This window comes from Hoplias malabaricus, chromosome 5 (assembly GCF_029633855.1).
Source record: "Hoplias malabaricus isolate fHopMal1 chromosome 5, fHopMal1.hap1, whole genome shotgun sequence".
In the NCBI taxonomy this organism is placed as follows: domain Eukaryota; kingdom Metazoa; phylum Chordata; class Actinopteri; order Characiformes; family Erythrinidae; genus Hoplias; species Hoplias malabaricus.
The window spans coordinates 47,810,330-47,830,912 of NC_089804.1; the positions used below are offsets into that span (position 1 = coordinate 47,810,330).

The following is a 20,583-nucleotide window of genomic DNA, read 5'->3' on the forward strand; positions in this document are numbered from 1 at the left end:
GCACTGGTTGCTACATGACCGTAACCTCATTTGACATTCTAAAGCTTAAGTTAAAAAAAGGAAAAGAAAATTTAATTTCAGAGGTTTGAACTGTTGTAACATTTTTTTTATTAATCTAAAATTTTGCTTTGCATTGTGGTATTTAATATTTTGATTTGAGTTAAATTACTTGTTTTACATTAAATTATGTTTTACGTTTTAAAAATTTAAAACAAACCATTTTACAGTGCACATGAAACAAAGACTAATAAAAAACATTAACACTGAGTTTACTACATTTTAACCAAATCTATTATGCATTCAAATGCATTCAATACTGTTGCTAGTTAAATAGGATTAGAGCATCTTGTTATGTAAATTGTGCCCCCTGCAGGACAAATGTTACAATCCCACATACCATAGACAATCGCTGCTGCCCACCTATTGGATCATAGTCCACTACCACAGAGAATGGAATGTTGGTGCTACCCATCATAATGTATAATGTGCAAGGTTTATCCACATATTACAGGTCTTTTGATAGCACTTTAGCTTAGCTATCTGCTTTTGTAAAAGTACACATTACAGTTAAGGTTTGTTTAGTTGACCTGTTGTACTTTGTATTGCAGGGGTGTGGAACTCTATTCCTGGAAGGCCAGTTGCCAGCACAGTTTAGTGTTTTTCCTGTTCAAACAAACGTAACTCAACTCAGTAATCGCTTTAGCTGTTGTGTCAAAGCAGGGAAATCAGCATCCCACGCTGAACCCCAGCCCCCAGGTTCCCCATCTCTGCTGTACATTAATTTGGTAGAAAATATGTACTTCTGACAGAATTAAACATTCTTGAGTATTAGGAATATTCTGGATATTTAGGAAAATAATTTAATATACATTTGAACGGTTACATATTAACATAGTTACGTCTTCCTTCACACTTATTTACTTACTCCTATACCAAGTTACTTATACCTTTTCTGAGTTTAATTTCATTAATCTACATTAGCAAGATGATCTGTACTGCTAGTCTATTTTTTCATTTTAGATCGAAAAGTGAACAATGTAGTAAAAACTTCAGTCCCTTAACTGAAAATCTCAAGTTGCTTTTTGGAAGGTACTTTTACTTGAGATCCAATTTAGGCTAATTTACCCACTTCTAGCTGAAACTTTTCTCCAAAGCAGAGCTTCAACAAATCATTAAACCACGCAATGAATGCAAGAAGCTATTTTATTACCACTAAACATACTACAATATTCAAGTTGGAAGGGGTGCACTGGTGTTATTGATTTAACATTAAACAAGCATTGCTCAGTCCAGTTTAAATGACCATCTTATTTCAAAACAACACAGGGGAAGAGTGCACGTAGAAAAGGTCAAAGTCTCCATAACAACCCTCTGCGTAGCACACGCACATCATTCTCCAGTGGATTTCAGCCTAATGTGTAAACTGTTCTGACCTAAAATCACCCTGGCCTAGTTACCCAAAAGGATAATGCTTTTTGAAAAACTAAACTCTGATCGGGTATGTGAAGGTGGGGGGAGGGCGGGATTTTCCTTATAATGTGGTATAGACCAGGGCAAGGATTAATCATTGTCCAAGAAACTGACCAGAAATATCATAACATTTATGCTTAGTGCCTTTTTAAACAATATATTACAATAGCTCCAAAAAGCATTTAGATTATTTCATCTGTGGTATACTTCAATTTCTTAAGGTTACTTAAAAAATCATATCTGTTTAAAATTATTATTTTACATTCAGTTGTCACAGTTATGCAAATGCTGCTCTTATGAAGCACAATGTGCTGTGTCACTGGTAATGTCCACCCTTGTGGAGAATGTTCTACATGCCAACAATAAAGGAGTTACAAACCAGTTTCTCACATCTTAAAACTACAGCAAAGCTCTCTTCAAAAAGGGTAGTAATAATTGTTCTAATTATTTGTAGATTGTAAAAACTATGGAAATGACAATTAGCAAAGGTTTCCTTCACACTATATGTGTACAATTCTTGCACCTATTATTTATTAATGGAAAAATGCAACATACACAAAGTATGTCATGTATTAATGTTTTTTTTTAAATCAGTGTTTTCTTTTGTTTTATTTGTTTACAGATTTTTAGTTTCTGTCTTTGTTTTCTAGTCAATCAGTAGCACATAACACTACCCTGTTTTCTAGGCGTGCACGTTCAGCCTCAAACACCAATCTGTGGCTCGCCAACACCTCTTTTGGACCTGACTGAATCAGCAGTGGATCTTCATTCTACAATAAGAATAAAAAGGAATTATAAAAAGCATGAAACAAATAATCCTCAATACTGAGATGTTTTGATCAATAGGTCTTTGACCAGTTTTTGGGGCAAAAACCAAGTGATCTACCAAGCCCCTTAATAACAACATATCTGCTACGAGTTTGATAGGTTGCAATAGACAGCAATGACTTTTGTATGTATATCAGTACAATAGTAATTACACTACACATCTGACCTAATTACAGTAATTTATTGTGGGGCATGTATAAAAAAAACACAGAAGACTAATAATTGATAGCATCATTTACATATAAAAAAGATATCTAATGCTGTCCTGTATGTACATTGTGCCATCAAGTACACCTCCATCTGCTACTGCTTTTGCTTTGCAATAGTATATCTTTTTGTAGAACCACCCTTATGACCATCAAGGGGCCATGTGGAGAAGCCACCTTAAGAACACCTGATTTAGTATTTGGAGGATGACATAAATTAACATTAACATCACTGGAATGCAATATTTAAAATGTATGCAACTAACCGCAACAGCTGAAATGAAGGCATCCACAAGATGATAATCTGCAACTCCATGGCCTCCTTTGTTAAAGCTCTCAGGTACGTTATATTGCACCACATGCTTAGTGGTGATCTGAGTAAGGAAGTCGAATACATTGATTTCTTTTTCACTATAAGTCAGTTCTCCCTAAGGAACATACAGAGAAATGTCAAAAATCACTTTAACACCAAACATAACAAAGGTTGTGGTTTTAATTATTTTGATATGATGACTATGCCATACCCTGCTCCCACAAATGGTTGTTTTACGTTCACATATTTCTTCTGTAAATGCCACCATGGTAAAAGAAGCAGTGAGACCTCTCTCAAATTCCATGTTCACAACCTGAAATGAAAGGAAAGCATAAGACACATTTACCACTGGGCATATGGTAGGCTTCTGACACATTTTAACCCACAGTATAACTTAAGTCAGTCTGAGAACATCAGTCCATTTTATGAAATCAATGCATGCTTTGTCTCAGTTGTAACAAATGTAAAGGATACTGCATATTTTTGGAGAAATAAAACGATAGATTTAACGCAAAAGAGACACTTGAATAATAAAATAGGAACTGATTAAGAATGTCCCACCTGATTAGAGCACACATCATTGTCACATTCGTAGACACAGCGACCATAGGGCCCTGTTTTTAAGGCCTCAGTTACTGATTCAATATCAGGAAGTGAATTAGGACACACTACTGATACTGGCCATCTCACCAAGCCCTAAAACACATTTCACAAGTATTTTATTTTCCTCTTTTTCTTGCTGAATAGTCCAAATATATTGCTTATTCCCAAGGTTTTAGGCAATATAGTTATGCAAATATTAGTACATATGAAGATGTAATGCTGAGGAATAATCAAAAATTTCACTAAATTAATATTACCCTTTTAACTCTGTCAAGATAGATTTTCTTTGCAGAATATGGGCAGTCACTCTCTACAGAACAATCCAAGCACCGGTTTGCAGCCCCTGGAGGCTACATACAACAAAGTTTTTCAGACAAATGTTTAACTACATTATTTATGCAGTGAATATGTTTATATCATTCACATCAAAACAAACCTTGTTTTCTTTTCGAAAATGACTGAGTGATCCAAAGGATGAAACTTTTAAACACCTGTCAATCATAAAAAATGTACATATAATAATTGAAAGAAATATATTTCAATTAAAAAAATGGAGCCTTTGGTCAATGTAAAACAATTAGCTTTTCTCAAACCAGATAAATGTTTTAACCTATACCTGTATATCCAAACACAAGCAGCCACTTGCTCATCCAACATTCCTTCTAAAAACAAGGGTATTTAAAGATAATGAAACTTGTTGTGGGAATGTGTTAGCTTTTAGCCATAAGAGCATTAGTGAGGTTAGGTACTGATGTTAAATATTTAGTTCTGGAACACATTAACTTATTCTAAGATGTGTTCCACCACTTCAAAGATTACAGTTCTACTGCTGCACATCCCTCACTCTGGGTGGGATTTACACCTCTCTAGGTAAAACTTGGTAATGGGCATAGTGGCCTTACGCTCATGCCAGTGTTTGGGTTAGCTTTAATAAGTACTACTTAGAAGAAAATCTGAATACTTTGGGACATGTAGTGTACTCATTACAAACCTGCGTCCTCCAGCCCAGCGATTTATAAGGTCCAAGTCATGGCACGATTTGGCTAAAAGTGCAAACGAGCTTTCGGCTTCATTTCTCCAGTTCCCTCTCACAAAGGAGTGAGCAAAGTGATAGAATCCCACCTGAAAATTAGGCAGAGAGGAAAATAGTACACACAGCAGAAACTAAATTGACATATTATTCCAATCAATTCTATTATCATACCGGTTCAAAATGTTGAATATGGATCAAATCTCCAATGGCTCCACTGTCAATGAGAGTCTAGAACAAAGAAATTCTTTCTTCACCAGCTGTCACCGTGATCATTCATGAGTCAATTCACTCATACAACATCAGAAAAAAAATCTGTATAGAAATTGAAATGTAATTACTTTTATTTTGGTAATAACAGGGTCGTATCGGAGGACATGGCACACTGCCAGAATAACACCACTTTGAATGCAGGCCTCTGTTATTTCAGTACAGTCCTCCAGAGTCACCTGAAGACAAATGTGGAAGAAAAACACATTTACAAATGTGTACTGCTCAAAATTTTCTTGGCTCACTTGGTAAATTAATTATTTTCTAGGTAGTTTGAAAATACTTATTATTAGGACTATTTCTGTCTGCACTATACACTATACAACAGGCAGTATCACAGTCACTCAGCTCCAGGGATCTGGAGGTTGTGGGTTCAAGTCCCGCTCTAGGTGACTCTCTGTAAGGAGTTGGTGTGTTCTCCCTGTGTTCACGTAGGTTTCCTCCGAGTGCTCTGGTTTCCTCCCACAGTCCAAAAACAAACATTTGTAGGTGGATTGGTGACTCAAAAGTGTCCGTAGGTTTGAGTGAAGTGTGAGTGAATGTGTCGCCCTGTGAAGGACTGGCACCCCCTCCAGGGTGTGTCCCCACCTTGAACCCAGTGTTCCGGGTAGGCTCTGGACCCACAGCGACCATGAACTGGATAAACGGTTACAGATAATGAATGAATATATGCTATACAAAAGCCAATGCTTATAGTTTTTGTTTATGTTTTAACTGACAAAACAAGAAGCTGAAAGGATATTCATTCATGTTGCTGAGTTGGCAGTAATTACTTATATTTGCTCAGTTAGGTAAAGTTGTTAGATACTGAGAGGAATCTATTTTTTAAATAAGTGTTTTAAATTCTCAGAATGCTGCTATTTGCAAGAATGAGTCCACTTACAGCCATTGGTTTTTCCAGCAGTATATGATATCCCTTTTTTGCAAAAGCCACTGCAGGATCCTAGAAAACAATATCCATAGCAGCATATCATTTAAACTCCCACACTCTTCACAAAGTTTTACTTCTGACCACTTTTAAAATTTTAAAATTATCAAGAATATTCCACTGTCCCTTCCTCTACCAACACTCCTGTCAAACACGGAGTGAAAATGCTCAGCTACTACTCAAGAGTAAAATTTACAAAAATAGGAGTAAAATTAACAAAAATAGGAGCAAAATTTACTGATTCTGTGATATATTTTTCTCATGGTACTAACCTTATGAAGGCGATCAGGAGTGCAGATAAACACTGCATCAGCAAACTTCTCTCTCTCCACTACAGAGCGCCAGTCTGTGAATCCCAGAGAAAGCCATGCCTTTTAAATTAGTGCAAATTTATGATAGTATTCAAAAATCATTATAAATAGGGTACATGTTTACCATCAAATGTGTTTTCATCAGCAATTTTATGGTGCTTCTGGAGCTTGGTTCGAGCAAAAAGCCTTGGATCAGCAACTCCTACAACCTAAAATAAATTGAAAACAATGACAAATTGTTCATGGCCAACTGGCAAATTATTTTACTTTGGTATAATTATATCTTCATTGGTAACTTAATTCTTGATTAATACTACAAATAAAAACAAATGAAAAAGAGATTATAGCAATCAGACATACTTGCATACGTTCAGGATGTGTGAAGGCATAGTCAGTGTAGGTCTCACCACGGCTACCAGCTCCAACCACAATAATTTTTACAGGTGATGGCATTTTAACAACAACCTAGAAGGCAAACCTACAGTTTTTAAAGTCCTAAACAATTCTGCAATAAGCTTCTTTGTGACATAGTATGACAAATGCTATTTGAAAACCAGAAAATGAAGGACCATAACTGAAAATAGATCTAAATTTGTACATATACTATCCATTTTATATGTAGCAGTTTATTAGGTAAAGATTGATATTTGATAACTCAATATATATCCATCAGCCAAGACATTAAATTTGCGTCCTTGTTTCTACCCTCATCCATTTTTCTAGTTCAACTTACCATAAAAGAGTACTTTGTAGCTCTACAATTACACACTGTAGCCCATCTGTTCTGTATAACTCTTAGCCCCCTTTCTCCCTGTTCTTTAGTTGACTGTACTACCAAATGAACACCATAAAGCAGGTATTGTCAGTCAACAGCGTCGGGTGCGAAGCATCCAGTAACATCTGATGAAGGACTAGAGGATGACTACCACAAACTTTGCAGGAACAGATGAGATTCTCTCTCTGACTTTGCATCTACAAAAAAGGACCAGCAATGTAGATGTTTGTAAGAGAGTGGAGAGTGATAGGGCACAGTGTTTTAAAATTCTAGCATCAATGCAATCCTACTAGCGCAACACAAACATGCCGCAACAAGGTCAGTGTCACTGTAGCATAGAGAGTCATCCACCACCCAAATAATACCTGCTATGCTGTTGTCTGATCGCCATCTTGACCAATGAAGAGGAGCATGAAAGTGGGATAACAATGTATGCAGAGCAACAGATTATAATCTACAGTTGTAGAACTACCAAGTGCAGATATGTGGTAGGTGAAGTTGATAAAATGGAGGTTTTTTAGATTTAAATCATTTTATTTTAATGGTATAAAGTGGTAGAATTGTGAAAATGGGCATGTTCAGTTTGAACAGTACTATTTGTTTGAGTATGAGCTTCAATGACTTGCTAGCAATGTAAATCTCAGAATACCAATGGTGAGATAAGAAAACAAACTCTCTAAGCAGCAAATAATTTCAATTTCATTTTTCCCTAAAATAATAATTTAAGGCTCTAGTTAGCTACACTCTCCAAAAATAGGCACCGTAGAGGTACATAATTGTCACTAAAGGTACAAACAGTGTAAATGTACCTTTAAAGATACAACAGTGTTTTAAGGTACATTACATTGTCTACTTTTAGAAGGAAAGGTGAATATATGTAATCGTTCATTATCAAACTTTGTCAAATAAAAGAATATAATGTAAGTCCTGGAGATGAAATTGTGTGTATGAAATTGTTTCATTCTTCTGAATCCCAAAAGGCAGGTTTTCATATCCACATTTCCACTAGGCCAAGTTCTCAATCATCATGAGTTCAGTTCATTAGAGAAATTAGAGAAAGTTTAATATCTTCTTTTATTGCTATAGTTCATTTCTAATCTGTTCAGACCTCACCATGATACAAAGATAGAAATACCATCTTGAAATTTACTGCATAATTTACTAATTATAAGATTAGGAATTTAATGTAAAGCCTTTTGAAAATGGCTAGTTTTTAAATCCCTCTGGGATTATCGTCATTGACACCAAGTCCAGAAAACTCCTTCTAGGTAATAGTTTAACCCTATTTTGTTTACTCTAGAAAGTGATGTAATATCAGGGGATTTCGATTTCTGTGCAATCTGGGCCTTACATAAACTTACAGATAAGCTTATCAATATAAGGAATGTGTCCAAAAAGAAGTAATGCTGTTTTATTTGGTTTCAGCTTACTACTTCAGTATAGTTCATTTTGACAGCGTCACATGTGATTAAACACAGCCAACCATTCCCCCCAAAATAAAACAACAACAAACAAACAATAACCCCATCCCAGATATAAGCCCCACATGAAACATATCTTCTTTCTAAAATAACTGAAATGTAACCATGTTCAGTTATTACCCATGACACATGCATTGCTAATTTAACTGAGAATCAGGCAAAACATAATTATATCTGAGGGATATTAGCTAATACATAAACAGTGAGACTCAATATCTAGGAATTTTAATGAAGTAGGCGCTTGAGTAAAAAAAAAATCAGAAATTTCATTATCAAGTATTTCCACATAATCTTTAACACTTCTGTCATGAATTTAGATTAATTTACATCTCTGCACAGCTACTCTTCTCTGTCCTTACCGCACAGTTATCCGCCGCTTATATTCAATACAATTTTCATACCCCGCTTCCTTCTCTCGGTGAATGAAGATCTTCAGCGCCCGGTACTTCCTCGACTACGTCACCGCACCAACGTCACGAGACTCCGCGCGAGAAGTGGGAATGATAATATTAATAATAATAGACAGTACGTAAAGTCTGCGGTTCCCTTCTCAGGGACAGGGTTTTAAGAAAAAAACATCTTCTACTCACACTCATATTGAGCTACACACCGCAGATTTTTGGTATAGAGCGCATACAAATTTTACAAATAAAACAGCTTTTATTTGCATTAAACCACGACCCGACAGCCTCAGTATGACATAGCAGCTAAACAGCGGCTCCAGCAGTTAGTTGTGAACACCGCTCGTGGCAGCCCGTGTGGCAGAGAAGAGTGATACAGGAGTGGTGGTCACAAAATAAAGACAGTCTGCCAGCACAGAGCCGCGTTTAACCTAAAAGCACTACCTTCAACTCTTTCAATGTTTTCTCTAAAATAATTCTTTCACATTTCCCTTCGATATCAAAAAAGTACAAATAACCGTTCAAAGAACCTGCTAGCAGTTAATATATTGCACAATGCATACTAAATATACATTAAAAAGTGTCCCTCTTTTGTCATTATAATAGCATGGGTTAAAACTGCAGTTCAGGTGGGCACAGGACTGCAGGTGGGACTGTCAATTCTACACTCTTTTTAATAAACGGCATAGATCATAAAACTGAACCGATATTTAAAATGCTATACGAGGAGTCCTGCCTCATATTGCTGCTAGATCTATATTACGGCCCTTGTGATTCACACTTAAATGTGTGCACTTCAGACAGGGTTTAGAGCAGGAATTGGGACAGAGCCGTGTAAAGACAGATGAAGGCGTCCATCATAACTGCCTGACTCGAATAATCCTGAGAGTCTGAATAGAGGGTTAACTTCAGTGTGCCACAATTTATATTTATTGGATGTAGTGTGAAAGCTGTGGATAAACTCAGGTGCTACGTTGTTTTAAATTCTGTATTAGCTGATGAATAAGCACGGCACTGAGTCTGTGAGGTTTGGGGTCCTGAGCGGCGGCGGATAGGGGCTCTGTGCGGAGATGGCTGGGTTATTAGCCGTGTTTACTGTCTCTTTATGTTTATTAACTAAAACTGAAGCTGTTTTCGAGGACCAGGTGGGGAAGTTTGACTGGTATGTATGTACGGACAGCTTACGGATTTAGTTTTCGTTATGAATGTTTGTCCCAGTGTTGTAGTGGAGAACATTCTCTCTGTCGGTTGTGCAGTGAAGCTAACGTTAGCAGCGGACGGATGTCATTCAAACCGCAATGACCTGATTCTTAATAAACATTCGTAATTTTTCGAATAAACATTCGTAATTCATTGTTTTATTGATTAAAAGAGGCTGTAAAAACTTTGCCGAAATTTTATATAAAGTAAAATTGATAATTCCCCTTAACTGTAGTTATTCTGTAAAACGATGATGAAGATATTTATTAACACTTAAAATAGTAATTGGCTCAAACACCACCTCCAATTAAATATATTCTTTTTCACCTCGTTAATATGTCCTTGTAGTGTTTGTATTCGCTAGAAAATGTGTTATAACAATCAGTCAATACCATGGCTGAGCATTTTTATTTTTGAAATGGCAGTATTCCAAAGACAGCCTCAAAAAGTCGGTTTCAGAAAGCCAGTGTTTCTTACGTCATGAACTCAAAGTCACATCAACTTGTGTTTCAGGGCTTTTAAATTGTAGGAGTTTATTTCACCACGTGTTATTTGCATACATAGCTGCTTAATGCTTTGACGTGCAGTTTTATGAAAATGGATTTAAAAATATAATTATTATGGGAACTGTGAGTCAATTGTCTCCAATATTTTTTTTTTACTTATTTATGTTTTTTATCTATTGATGGTAATATAATATATATGTAAAATGAATGTTGCTATGCCATCTTATTACAGGAGACAACAGTTTGTTGGCAAGGTGCGTTTTGCGCTCTTTGATTCTCATTCCCAAGCTTCCAAAAAGCTCCTAGTAGCAACCGAAAAAAACGTATTTGCCTCCCTCAACTCCAGAACCGGAGAACTCTGTAAGTTATACAGATTTAATTTATGAATTAGCCAAATCCACGATGATCTGTTTTGAATTAAGATGTTTTTTAATTGAGAAAAAAGAAGTTATTGTATAAATAATGTCATGATAATCATATTTCTTATTATTGTAGTTTGGCGACATGTAGACAAGACAGGACCAGAAGGACAAATTGATACACTGCTCATGCACGGGCAAGGTACGTGTCTGTATATGAATTGTACATTTTAGACAATATTTGATCTGTTTTGACTGGACTGTGACATTACTGTATTTAATTTTGCTGTTACCTAGATGCTATTGTTGTTGTTGGGAATGGACGCCTTCTTCGTTCCTGGGAAACAACTGTGGGGGGATTGAATTGGGAGACAGTGCTTGACACTGGAAGGTTGTATGTTGGTTCTTTTCAGAATATAACTCTATGGTTTGAACATCAGACCATATTTTCAATGTTGTAATATCCTGACATTATTTTATCCCCTTAGTTTTCAGTCTGCTGCTTTTATTGGACTGCAGGACATTGTGAAGTATGTTGCTGTGCTTAAAAAATCTGCCGCTTCTCTTCATTATCTTTCCAATGGCCACCAAAAATGGGTGGAAAATCTTCCAGAAAGGCAAGTGTTTTATTGAAGCATTTCAGCATTTTCATAACTATGCTCTATTATTAACTCAACATTGTTATGGAGGAAAAAAGATGAGTTTCTTCTCTTTTCTTTCTTTACAACTTGCAGCGAAAGTGTTCAGTATCAGACAGTTTACTCTGGAGGAAACGGGCAGGTTTTTGTTCTGGGTGTGGTCCCCAACTCTCATGTTGTTATTATTGAATACAACATTGAAGATGGAGAAATCATGAAACAGGTGAAATATAGCTTAAATGACATTCCAGAATCATCAGTAAAATTATCTTTGTATACACTGGCTTTCCATAACATGTGTTAAGCATTTGAACTAACAATGTTGTAACATATAACATTATCAAAAAATGTATGAAAATATATTTTTTTCTCTCCTTTAGAAATCAGTTGCAGCTCCATGGATGTCCAGTTTACAATCCAGCTGTGTGGTGGTTGGTGCTGGAGTTCTTTTATGTGTTGACTCTGCTACAGAGTCAATCTATACCTTGCCATTGCAGTCGGAAGAACAGATGAAAATGACCCAAGTCTTACTCCAGGTGACCATCTCTTATGTTATATGTATCATGGTTTTGGTTTAATTCTTGGTTTAATCCTAATACGTGCAGAATGACAACACACATTTCTCTTTCCAGACTCTGGATCTGGAGGTGGCCCCAGGTTTTCAACCAGTTTTAATCTCAACTCAGCCTCATCCTGCTCGCCCTCCACTCTCTGAATTCTTCCTGCAGCTTGCTCCAGATCACCATATTCTACTGCAGCTTTATGATGGCCTCATTTCTCCTCTCAGAGACTTTAAACCAGTATGCTAAATACATTGTAGTCATAAGCCTAAGGGCATGAGCGTTGTTAGTTACAGTTTTGTGTTCTTGTCTTCAAAGAGCTGAGGTGTTTAATCTTTTTTTCCAGTCATATCTGGTTGCATTTGCAACAACTGGAGAGAAGACAGTAGCTGCTGTTATGTCACCAAAAAATGAGACTGTGAGTAAAAAGCCAAGACTCATTAACTTAAATTTTTCTTTGATCTCCATTATAATGAGTTTTTTGACTTTCATTTGAAGGCTTGCAGTGTCAACCTGTACAGTGCTGAAAGTGGTCGGCGGTTTCTTGATACGAACATCAACTATTACCTGGACCCTAATGGAGGAAAGCCAACTAGGGTAATCATTGCTATGTATTATTACAGTACGAGTGTCCTTTTGCTGGCATAAAGAGAAAACTAATTTGTTTTTGTCCTCAGTTGTATGTCCATGCATTTCTGAAGAAAGATGATTCAGTGGGCTACAGGGTCTTGGTGCAAACTGAAGACCTTGTCCTCAGCTTTTTACAGCAGCCTGGTATGTATGCTTGAAGCTGAATGCATCAGTTGTAGGAACTGTATTTCTCTTCTTTATGTGAAATTATGTTTTAATAACATTTTATACCATTTGCTAAACCAGTGTTTCTCAACCATGGTCCTGGAAGCACACTGCCATGCTTATAATTTTCTTTCCCTTCTCCAAACATACCTGATTCACCTAATCAGAAACACTTTCCATAAATAACTGTCTGTGACCACAGCTTGTTACTGCATCCACAAATGCAAGTTAAACTTTGTTATGCCAAGATAAAACCATTTGTGCACATGGCATGTGTGACTTGAATATCTGTGAATGCACCGTTAATGCTGAATGATGTGTACAGGTTTGGAGCAACATTCAGGCTTATTTATTTCAGTGAGAGAATGCCAAATATCATTCTGCATGTGTTATAAGAGCATGGATCCTTAGTAAAAATCAAAAGCACTACAAAAGAGACACTCAGCTGTGGATGTCAAGCAAGAATGAAAAACAATTCAATTTAAAAAATCTAGCGACTGGTTTTTGCACTTCCCAAATGCCTACTGAGTTTTGTTTAAAGAATGAGTGATGCAACACTGCATTAAATGTTCCCCTGTCCTGAATTATTATTATAAATAATAATCTTTCAAGAAAACCATACATTTAGAAAAGCAGGCTTGGGATCAGAAGGAAGCTGTCTGTGGGTCTTCGGTTTCCTCCCAGTGATTCTGGGTAGGCTCTGGACCCACCATGACCCTGAACTGAATAAGTGGTTACAGACAATGAATGAATTAATTTGATTGTGTTGGTGCTTTTAATACATTTCGTAGCGAAATACAATTCGTAGCTTTATACTTAAAGAAATATTAACCCAGATGGACGCTTTGCAGGCAGGGTAGTGTGGATGAGGGAAGAGGCACTTGCTGATGTTGTCACGATGGAGATGGTGGACTTGCCCCTCACAGGAACACAAGCAGAACTGGAGGGAGAATTTGGAAAGAAAGCTGGTAATGTGCAGTTTTTTGCATCAATTTATGTGTGCACATATTCTGTTGTCCACAATATGTGTGTATGTTTGTCTGTTTCTTTATGTGGATTTTACATATGCTGTGTTTGTTTGACTTGATCTTTGGAATGTAGACTAATGCATTAACCCTAATGTAATGTATTGTCTGAATATGATAGAATTGATCATTTATTTAATATAGAAACTATAGAATTATGTCATCATGTTGCTATTTACAAATGCTGCTAATGCTTACTAATGCACAAGTCTTCCATCTGTCCAAAATTTCTTTATTTCTCTTGTACTATCTCAGTATTTATTTCCTTTTCTTTCTGCTATTATTTTGCTGCACTTGGATCCAGCTATTCAAGGTAATATGGAGCAATTGCTTCTGTGTGTTTGAGGACATGTGCAGTGTATTTTCATAACACAATGTTGGTTGTAACATAATATGTGAAAGGACATATTCAGAACCTTTTAATTTTACAGTTTTTGTTTCTAAGACAAAGGTAAAATTAGGTCAATACTGTAGTATAAAATAATTGTATTTATTTATTTATTTGGGGGGGGGGGGTACTGGGCAATTACTATTTATTTGCTGGCTTTAAACTATTGAATAAATTAAACATAATGTTGGACCAGTGAAAATAGTTAATTTAATTTATATTGAATCTTTTTAAGTATGTTAAACCTAAAGAATAAATAGAAACTGAGCTCCAAAATTAGAAGAATAATGCCACATTTAAGTGTTCTCTGTAGGATCTTTTTTTAAAAAGGTAATTTGACAAGGAGTGTCTAAATTTATTTTTTGGCATTGGCAGATGGACTATTGCCCATGGTTTTGAAGCGGCTCTCGTCTCAGTTCATCCTCCTGCAGGCCTGGCTTAGCCATCTGTGGAAACTCTTCTATGATGCCCGGAAGCCCCGTAGTCATGTTAAGAATGAGGTCACTATCGAAACATTATCTCGGGATGAGTTTAACCTGCAGAAGATGATGGTGATGGTGACTGCCTCAGGAAAGGTAGGATGATTATCTAGATGATTCACCAATGAGCACCTCTGTAAATCTTTTATTGTAAGATGTAAAAAATTGTGTTCATCATGTAAGTATTTTGTTTAAAATGTGCGGAGCCCATTTGTATAATAAACAATGTGTAATTTTTTTTATGGTAAATTTCCCCTCAGCTCTTTGGAATTGATAGTAAATCTGGAACAATTTTGTGGAAGCAATATCTAGAGAATGTCCAGCCCAATTCTATCTTCAGACTTATGGTGCAGAGGACTACTGCTCATTTCCCACATCCACCTCAGTGCACTCTGCTCATTAAGGATATGGTAGGTCTGTAGTGTCTGGATTTGTATGTTATGAATTTAAAATATTATTAATGCCACCATGCTATTATTTATTACATTAATTGACTTGTTCCTAGAATTGTAAGTGTTAACGCATATTTATCCTGTTTGTGATAGAAGAAATGTATTGAAGGATATCATTTTTGCTAATATTGTCATTTTTGCTATGGAAAAATTACTTAGAAAGAACACTGAACAAACTTGTTGTTGGGTGCAATGCTATTCTACATAATTTTTTTTTACATATAATGCATATAGTACTCAAACATTTTAAAGTATGTGACACTTTCAAATGGTCTGTCTTTTTTAATTAGTCTTACATTGATTATAGAAATGTATTTGTCTCTATAGGACACAGGACTGGGAAGTCTCTATGTCTTTAATCCTATTTTTGGTAAGAAGAGTCATATCAGTGTCCCAGCTTTGCCCAGACCTGTCCTTCAATCCCTGCTGCTGCCTCTCATGGATCAGGATTATGCTAAAGTGCTGCTTCTGATAGATGATCAGTACAAGGTAAATCTTGTTGGATTTGGTTAAAATGGTCTGATGGGGGGAAAATTCCCTCTTTTTTTTATGTATATGTGAATCTGCCTGTCTCTCCTTCAGGTGACAGCATTTCCGTCCACTAAGAATGTGCTACAGCAGCTGCAAGAAATGGCATCCTCTATTTTTTTCTACCTGGTAGACTCCAATCAGGGAAAACTGTCTGGCTTCCGCCTTCGCAAGGACTTATCCACTGAGCTGATATGGGAGGTTGTCATCCCCACAGAGGTGCAGAAAATTGTGGGAGTGAAAGGCAAGCGTGCCAATGAGCATGTGCATTCCCAGGGACGAGTTATGGGGGACCGCAGTGTTCTTTATAAGGTAGTATTCTGCCTTATATTATTCAACAACTTCTGTAACTACAATAATCATTTTTGAAAGCCCCTGGGAACGCATTTAGATTTTTTTTTTATTCTAAAATTGGATGTTATGTGAAATGTTCAGCAAAGTTTAAATAAAAAGGCAGAACAGAATCTCTCCTCAGATATGACCAAAATACACTCCCCATGGCTCTCTCAGAACAGTGTGTGCATGGTCCAATACACATATTGCCATGTGTGACTGACAGCCCTCTATCACTGAAGAACAGAATGTTGTTTACGTTACCATGGCAGCACACAGGCTCAAGACAGAGCAGTCATGGTTTTTATTTTCTTCTGGGTATTTACTCTGAACATCATTGTACGAACAGGATACCTTCTAGAGTGTCTCCAAATTGGTGCTTTCCCCCGCTGCTACTCTGCTGTACTGCTGACTGAGTGTGCCTGTTATCCCTGCTGCTACTTAGCTGTACACGCCAGCCCAGTGTGGCCGCTACCTTCGCTGTACTGCAGACTGAGCGGCTCTACCTCAGATGCAACTCTGTTATTCGCCGACGGAGTGTTGCTGCTATCTCTGCTGTACTCAGACTTAATCCATTTATGCTCGTTCTGTATTGTCTTGTGTTCTGCGTTTGCTAGCTTGCTCACTAATGTCTCCTAAACTTTAGCTCACCAGTCTCTTCTCATCATCGACTCAGAGATGATGCGTGGCTATGGTAGCCTTTTGACTGGTCAGGGTTATACAGACATAAGCATTACCCACTTTTAGGACTGCCGATTCTACATTGAGAGGAGAGCAGTACAGGCCATTTTTGAGGAGAGATTTTTCATGTTTCTGTTTTTTTTTTTATTTAAACTTTAAACTTTACTGAAGGTTTCACGTAACATCCAAGTTTATCATTATACAAAAAAAAATTCAAAATGGGTTTCCAGGGGTTTCAATATTTTCTGGCTGCAATAACTGTTGAATTTTTGATAATTATTAGGGATTTTGTCATTACATAATGTGCTTTTAATTTCTTTATCTCTAGTATTTGAACCCGAACCTCCTTGCAGTGGTGACTGAAAGCACAGATAGCCATCAGGAGCGCAGCTTTGTGGGAACTTTTCTCATTGATGGTGTGACTGGCCGTATTGTCCATGAGGCAGTGCAAAGAAAGGCCAGAGGACCTGTTCACTTTGTCCACTCTGAGAACTGGGTGGTGGTAAGTAAAAGGGCCACTTCCCTTTCCTTATTTTCTTTAACTTTTTCATGTGGTGTTAAATGGGCGGCACGGTGGCGCAGCAGATAGTGTCGCAGTCACACAGCTCCAGGGACCTGGAGGTTGTGGGTTTGATTCCCGCGCCGGGTGACTGTCTGTGAGGAGTTGGTGTGTTCTCCCCATGTCCGCGTGGGTTTCCTCCGGGTGCTCCGGTTTCCTCCCATAGTCCAAAAACACACATTGGTAGGTGGATTGGCGACTCAAAAAAAAATTGTCCGTAGGTGTGAGTGAATGCGTGTGTGTGTCTGTGTTGCCCTGGCGCCCCCTCCAGGGTGTATTCCTGCCTTGCGCCCAATGACTCCAGGTGGGCTCTGGACCCACCGCGACCCTGAACTGGATAAGCCGTTACAGATAATGAATGAATGAATGTGATGTTAAATGATGTTTTGGGACCCTTTACAAAAGAACATAGGCTGGCAGAGTATCCTAAAGTCATACTCAAATAAACATGATCTTGTTTTAATGCATGAGCTGTTTCGCTGTTTAATGTATGATCTAGGGTTATTTTCTAATTTTCTTATTTGAATTGCATTTTGTAGCCTTTAATGTTCCCAGGCACTTTTGTTTCTTTGATCATTTTTATGCAGGTAATGCCACTCTGAATATTCTAAAAAAAAAAAAACTATATATAAATAAAATATATTGTTATATTATTCAAAGAAAACATAAATTGTTACCTGTTGCTTAAACAGCTTTTGCTTAGTTAATGGTTCTGTTCACAATACGAAACGCGTATGAATTTTTTTTTTTTTTCCCTCTTATTTTCTGTGTAGTATGTTTACTGGAATACAAAATCAAGGAGGAATGAGTTCTCTGTGCTTGAGCTATTTGAGGGAATGGAATTATATAACAGTACAGTGTTCAGTTCTCTGGACAGACCTCACGCTCCTCAGGTTCTGCAGCAGTCGTACATCTTTCCCTCTCCTATAAGCACTCTGGAGGCCACACTCACTGAAAAGGGCATCACCAGCCGTCATCTTCTTGGTCAGTTCTGTGCATTCAATTCATTTTAAATGTTGCCGTTTTATGTGTATGTTATATCTGACACATTTCTCATATTACTGTGTTTTTATTTATTTATTACATTTATTTGTTTCTTTCTTTATTTTTTTTTTTAGTGGGACTCCCATCTGGAGCTATTATGTCTTTACCAAAGATGTTTCTGGACCCTCGGAGACCAGAAGTTGTTTCAGAACAGAGCAGGTGAGCGCTGAGCCAGTTGTGTTCAGTTTATGTAGAACAGTACAAATTTGGACATTCAATGACAAGGGATTTTTTTTCCAGGGAGGAAAACCTAATACCATACTCTCCTGAAATGCCCATTCGTACTGAGTGGTACATTAACTACAACCAAACTATATCAAGAGTCAGGGGAATATATACTGCCCCCTCTGGCCTGGAGTCAACATGTCTGGCAAGTGTCTTAAGTAACATATCACTTTTATAGCATTGTGATGAATGTTAATTTCTAAAACTAAATTATTCTTACACAGTGGTGATGTATTCTCTTTATTCTCCTTTTTTTACTCTTGGACTGCACATTCAAAAAATTACATTTCCTTTTCTTCCTCTAGGTTGTTGCATATGGCCTTGATATCTACCAGACCAGAGTGTACCCTTCCAAACAGTTTGATGTCCTTAAAGATGATTATGATTATGTATTAATTAGCAGTGTACTGCTTGGTCTGTTCTTTGCTACCATGATCACCAAGCGATTAGCAGAAGTAAAACTACTAAATCGTGCATGGCGATAAAGTTTGACCAACTGGCATATCAACTGCATTCTGCCCCTATCTGCTATGAGATTGCCATGTTGATGGCAGGAGACCAGCTGATGCCCAAGTCAGACGGCAAGATCGTTCAGACTGATAGCTGCGTGTTTCCCAATTTAATGTGAAAAGACACAATGTATATTGTTTTCCCACACCATTAAGCAGTATAAATCTATGGCTCTTGGGGTAAGTCATTTTACGATTTGTGAATTTAGGCCCACCATTGAATAAATATATTAATGCAAACATTCATTAGATAAAGTTCATCTCTTATTTATTTGTGAAAAAGCTAACACTGCTCAATTTATGTAAAACATACCTCTTAAGTTACACTAATTGAAGCTTTAAAGGTAGAAATCTCATCGAGAGGTACTGTGTAAATTTACAACCACAATAGGAAGGCATATATTTGCAAACACAAACATTTCAAATTAATTAATTAAATAATAATTTTAAAAAAAATAAATAAATTGAAGGAAGAAAATATACTGGGTAAGGGTTGAGTTGTCAGTATATGTATTCTTAAAGTTTGGATGAGCCAGGACATTCTACTAAGAGATAAGAATGTTCTGAACTATTTCATCAGATTTTCCCTTGTTTGGTCAAGGTTCTGAGTTGTTTTATTATTTTTAATGAGAGGAACTTATATTTCCCAAGTTTTGGTCCTACGTGCCAAACTACACCTCGTAGTTGTACTTTATCAGCATGTAAATGTTCAGCACTTTTTTTCTTTCTTCAAGTGTGTAAGAAAAAGATTATGAAACTGAACATTGGCTTCAGGATTAGAGCTGGAAAATACTGAGTTTGTGTTTATTCTGTCCAGTACTATGTTCTATCTACACTGCATAGTTTATCTGCTCTAGAGTACTCAACTAGTTATTGAGTCTTAAGTTATTTTAGTTTAAGTGAGAGAACGTTAATCTGTGCACTGCAGATGTACTAAACAGTGGCTGGAATTTTGTTTTTTGTCAAATGCACTGGATTGGTTAATACCATATGGAGCATCTTCTGCATTATCTTTTTATAAATTCTTCACCCAACCCAAGACAGTTTATTCCTTTTTTATTAATCAATATTTTGGGGCCTTTATGACTCATGCTTAACGATACATTTTGTTTAATTTATTTATAACATCTGTGTACTTTTCAGAAGAAAATACTAAAGTTGAGAACATATGCCAAGATGGTGATTATTAATAAAAAAGAAAATTGGATCAAACACTCATGTATGATTTGTATAATTCTTATGAATGTATGTGGGCAACAGAGAGGTAAAACAAAATGCCTTCTTTTTTTTTTTTAAACCATATAGGATATCAGATATCCTTTTCAGCCTGAGGAAGGACTAACAGACTGCAGCAGCAGTAGAAAAGCTATTGTCTTTGACTTTACATTTAAAAAGTGGACTAGCACAGTGGGTAAGTTTAATGTAATTGAGTGGATGCAGTTAATAAAACATCCAGCAGCTCTGCTTTCATGCCATTTAGTGCTGAGAATGGTCCTCCACCCAAACATTACCAGGTCTGTGGGGTTCCTGACCATTGGAGAAATAGGATTAAAAGGGATGAAAGAATTATGCAGAGAAACAAGGACTAGAGTCTAAATGTCAAATTACAAACTGCTCATATAACCAATGTAGCTGATAAAAAAGAATGAGTAATATTGCTTATCCGTTATTGCACTTTCACACTAC

General features: G+C 36.8%; 2 protein-coding genes across 6 annotated transcripts; one reads left to right on the top strand and one right to left on the bottom strand.

The window, feature by feature from the left end:
* Nucleotides 1-1,203: 1,203 nt before the first annotated feature.
* zgc:154075 (uncharacterized protein LOC556929 homolog) lies at nt 1,204-9,251 on the bottom strand. Of its 5 annotated transcripts, none has more exons than XM_066672163.1 (15): nt 8,617-9,251; nt 6,693-6,931; nt 6,320-6,424; nt 6,084-6,168; nt 5,921-5,994; nt 5,604-5,663; nt 4,792-4,899; nt 4,625-4,681; nt 4,412-4,542; nt 3,857-3,911; nt 3,678-3,770; nt 3,379-3,513; nt 3,029-3,130; nt 2,771-2,932; nt 1,204-2,240 (listed from the first exon to the last, which is right to left on the bottom strand). In XM_066672163.1, exons 2-15 carry the CDS (start codon nt 6,693-6,695, stop codon nt 2,121-2,123), a joined length of 1,290 nt encoding a protein of 429 aa, XP_066528260.1. In that variant the 5' UTR covers nt 6,696-6,931; nt 8,617-9,251; the 3' UTR covers nt 1,204-2,120. The 5 variants fall into 5 exon arrangements, with proteins under 5 accessions (XP_066528260.1, XP_066528259.1, XP_066528263.1 ...); XM_066672162.1 differs by having other exon boundaries at nt 8,575-9,251; XM_066672166.1 differs by lacking the exon at nt 6,693-6,931.
* Nucleotides 9,252-9,519: 268 nt separating this feature from the next.
* On the top strand, nt 9,520-20,099 carry emc1 (ER membrane protein complex subunit 1). The gene is made up of 21 exons (XM_066672050.1): nt 9,520-9,778; nt 10,555-10,682; nt 10,818-10,883; nt 10,979-11,072; nt 11,170-11,298; nt 11,416-11,542; nt 11,700-11,855; nt 11,952-12,119; nt 12,226-12,297; nt 12,378-12,476; nt 12,557-12,653; nt 13,526-13,642; nt 14,463-14,662; nt 14,827-14,976; nt 15,346-15,507; nt 15,601-15,858; nt 16,889-17,062; nt 17,893-18,103; nt 18,238-18,322; nt 18,404-18,533; nt 18,694-20,099. Exons 1-21 carry the CDS (start codon nt 9,687-9,689, stop codon nt 18,871-18,873), a joined length of 2,895 nt encoding a protein of 964 aa, XP_066528147.1. The 5' UTR covers nt 9,520-9,686; the 3' UTR covers nt 18,874-20,099.
* Nucleotides 20,100-20,583: the final 484 nt, after the last annotated feature.

Excerpts from the sequence above, each read along its gene's own strand:
- zgc:154075 (XM_066672163.1), bottom strand. Across the intron at positions 5,995-6,083 it reads TGATGAAAACACATTTGATG|ACTGGCGCTCTGTAGTGGAG; the intron begins GTAAACATGTAC and ends TGGGATTCACAG. Across the intron at positions 4,682-4,791 it reads CTGTTATTACCAAAATAAAA|ACTCTCATTGACAGTGGAGC; the intron begins GTAATTACATTT and ends TCTTTGTTCTAG.
- emc1 (XM_066672050.1), top strand. The coding sequence starts at position 9,687 with ATGGCTGGGTTATTAGCCGTGTTTACTGTCTCTTTATGTTTATTAACT. Across the intron at positions 13,643-14,462 it reads AGAATTTGGAAAGAAAGCTG|ATGGACTATTGCCCATGGTT; the intron begins GTAATGTGCAGT and ends TGGCATTGGCAG. Across the intron at positions 18,104-18,237 it reads CACCAGCCGTCATCTTCTTG|TGGGACTCCCATCTGGAGCT; the intron begins GTCAGTTCTGTG and ends TTTTTTTTTTAG.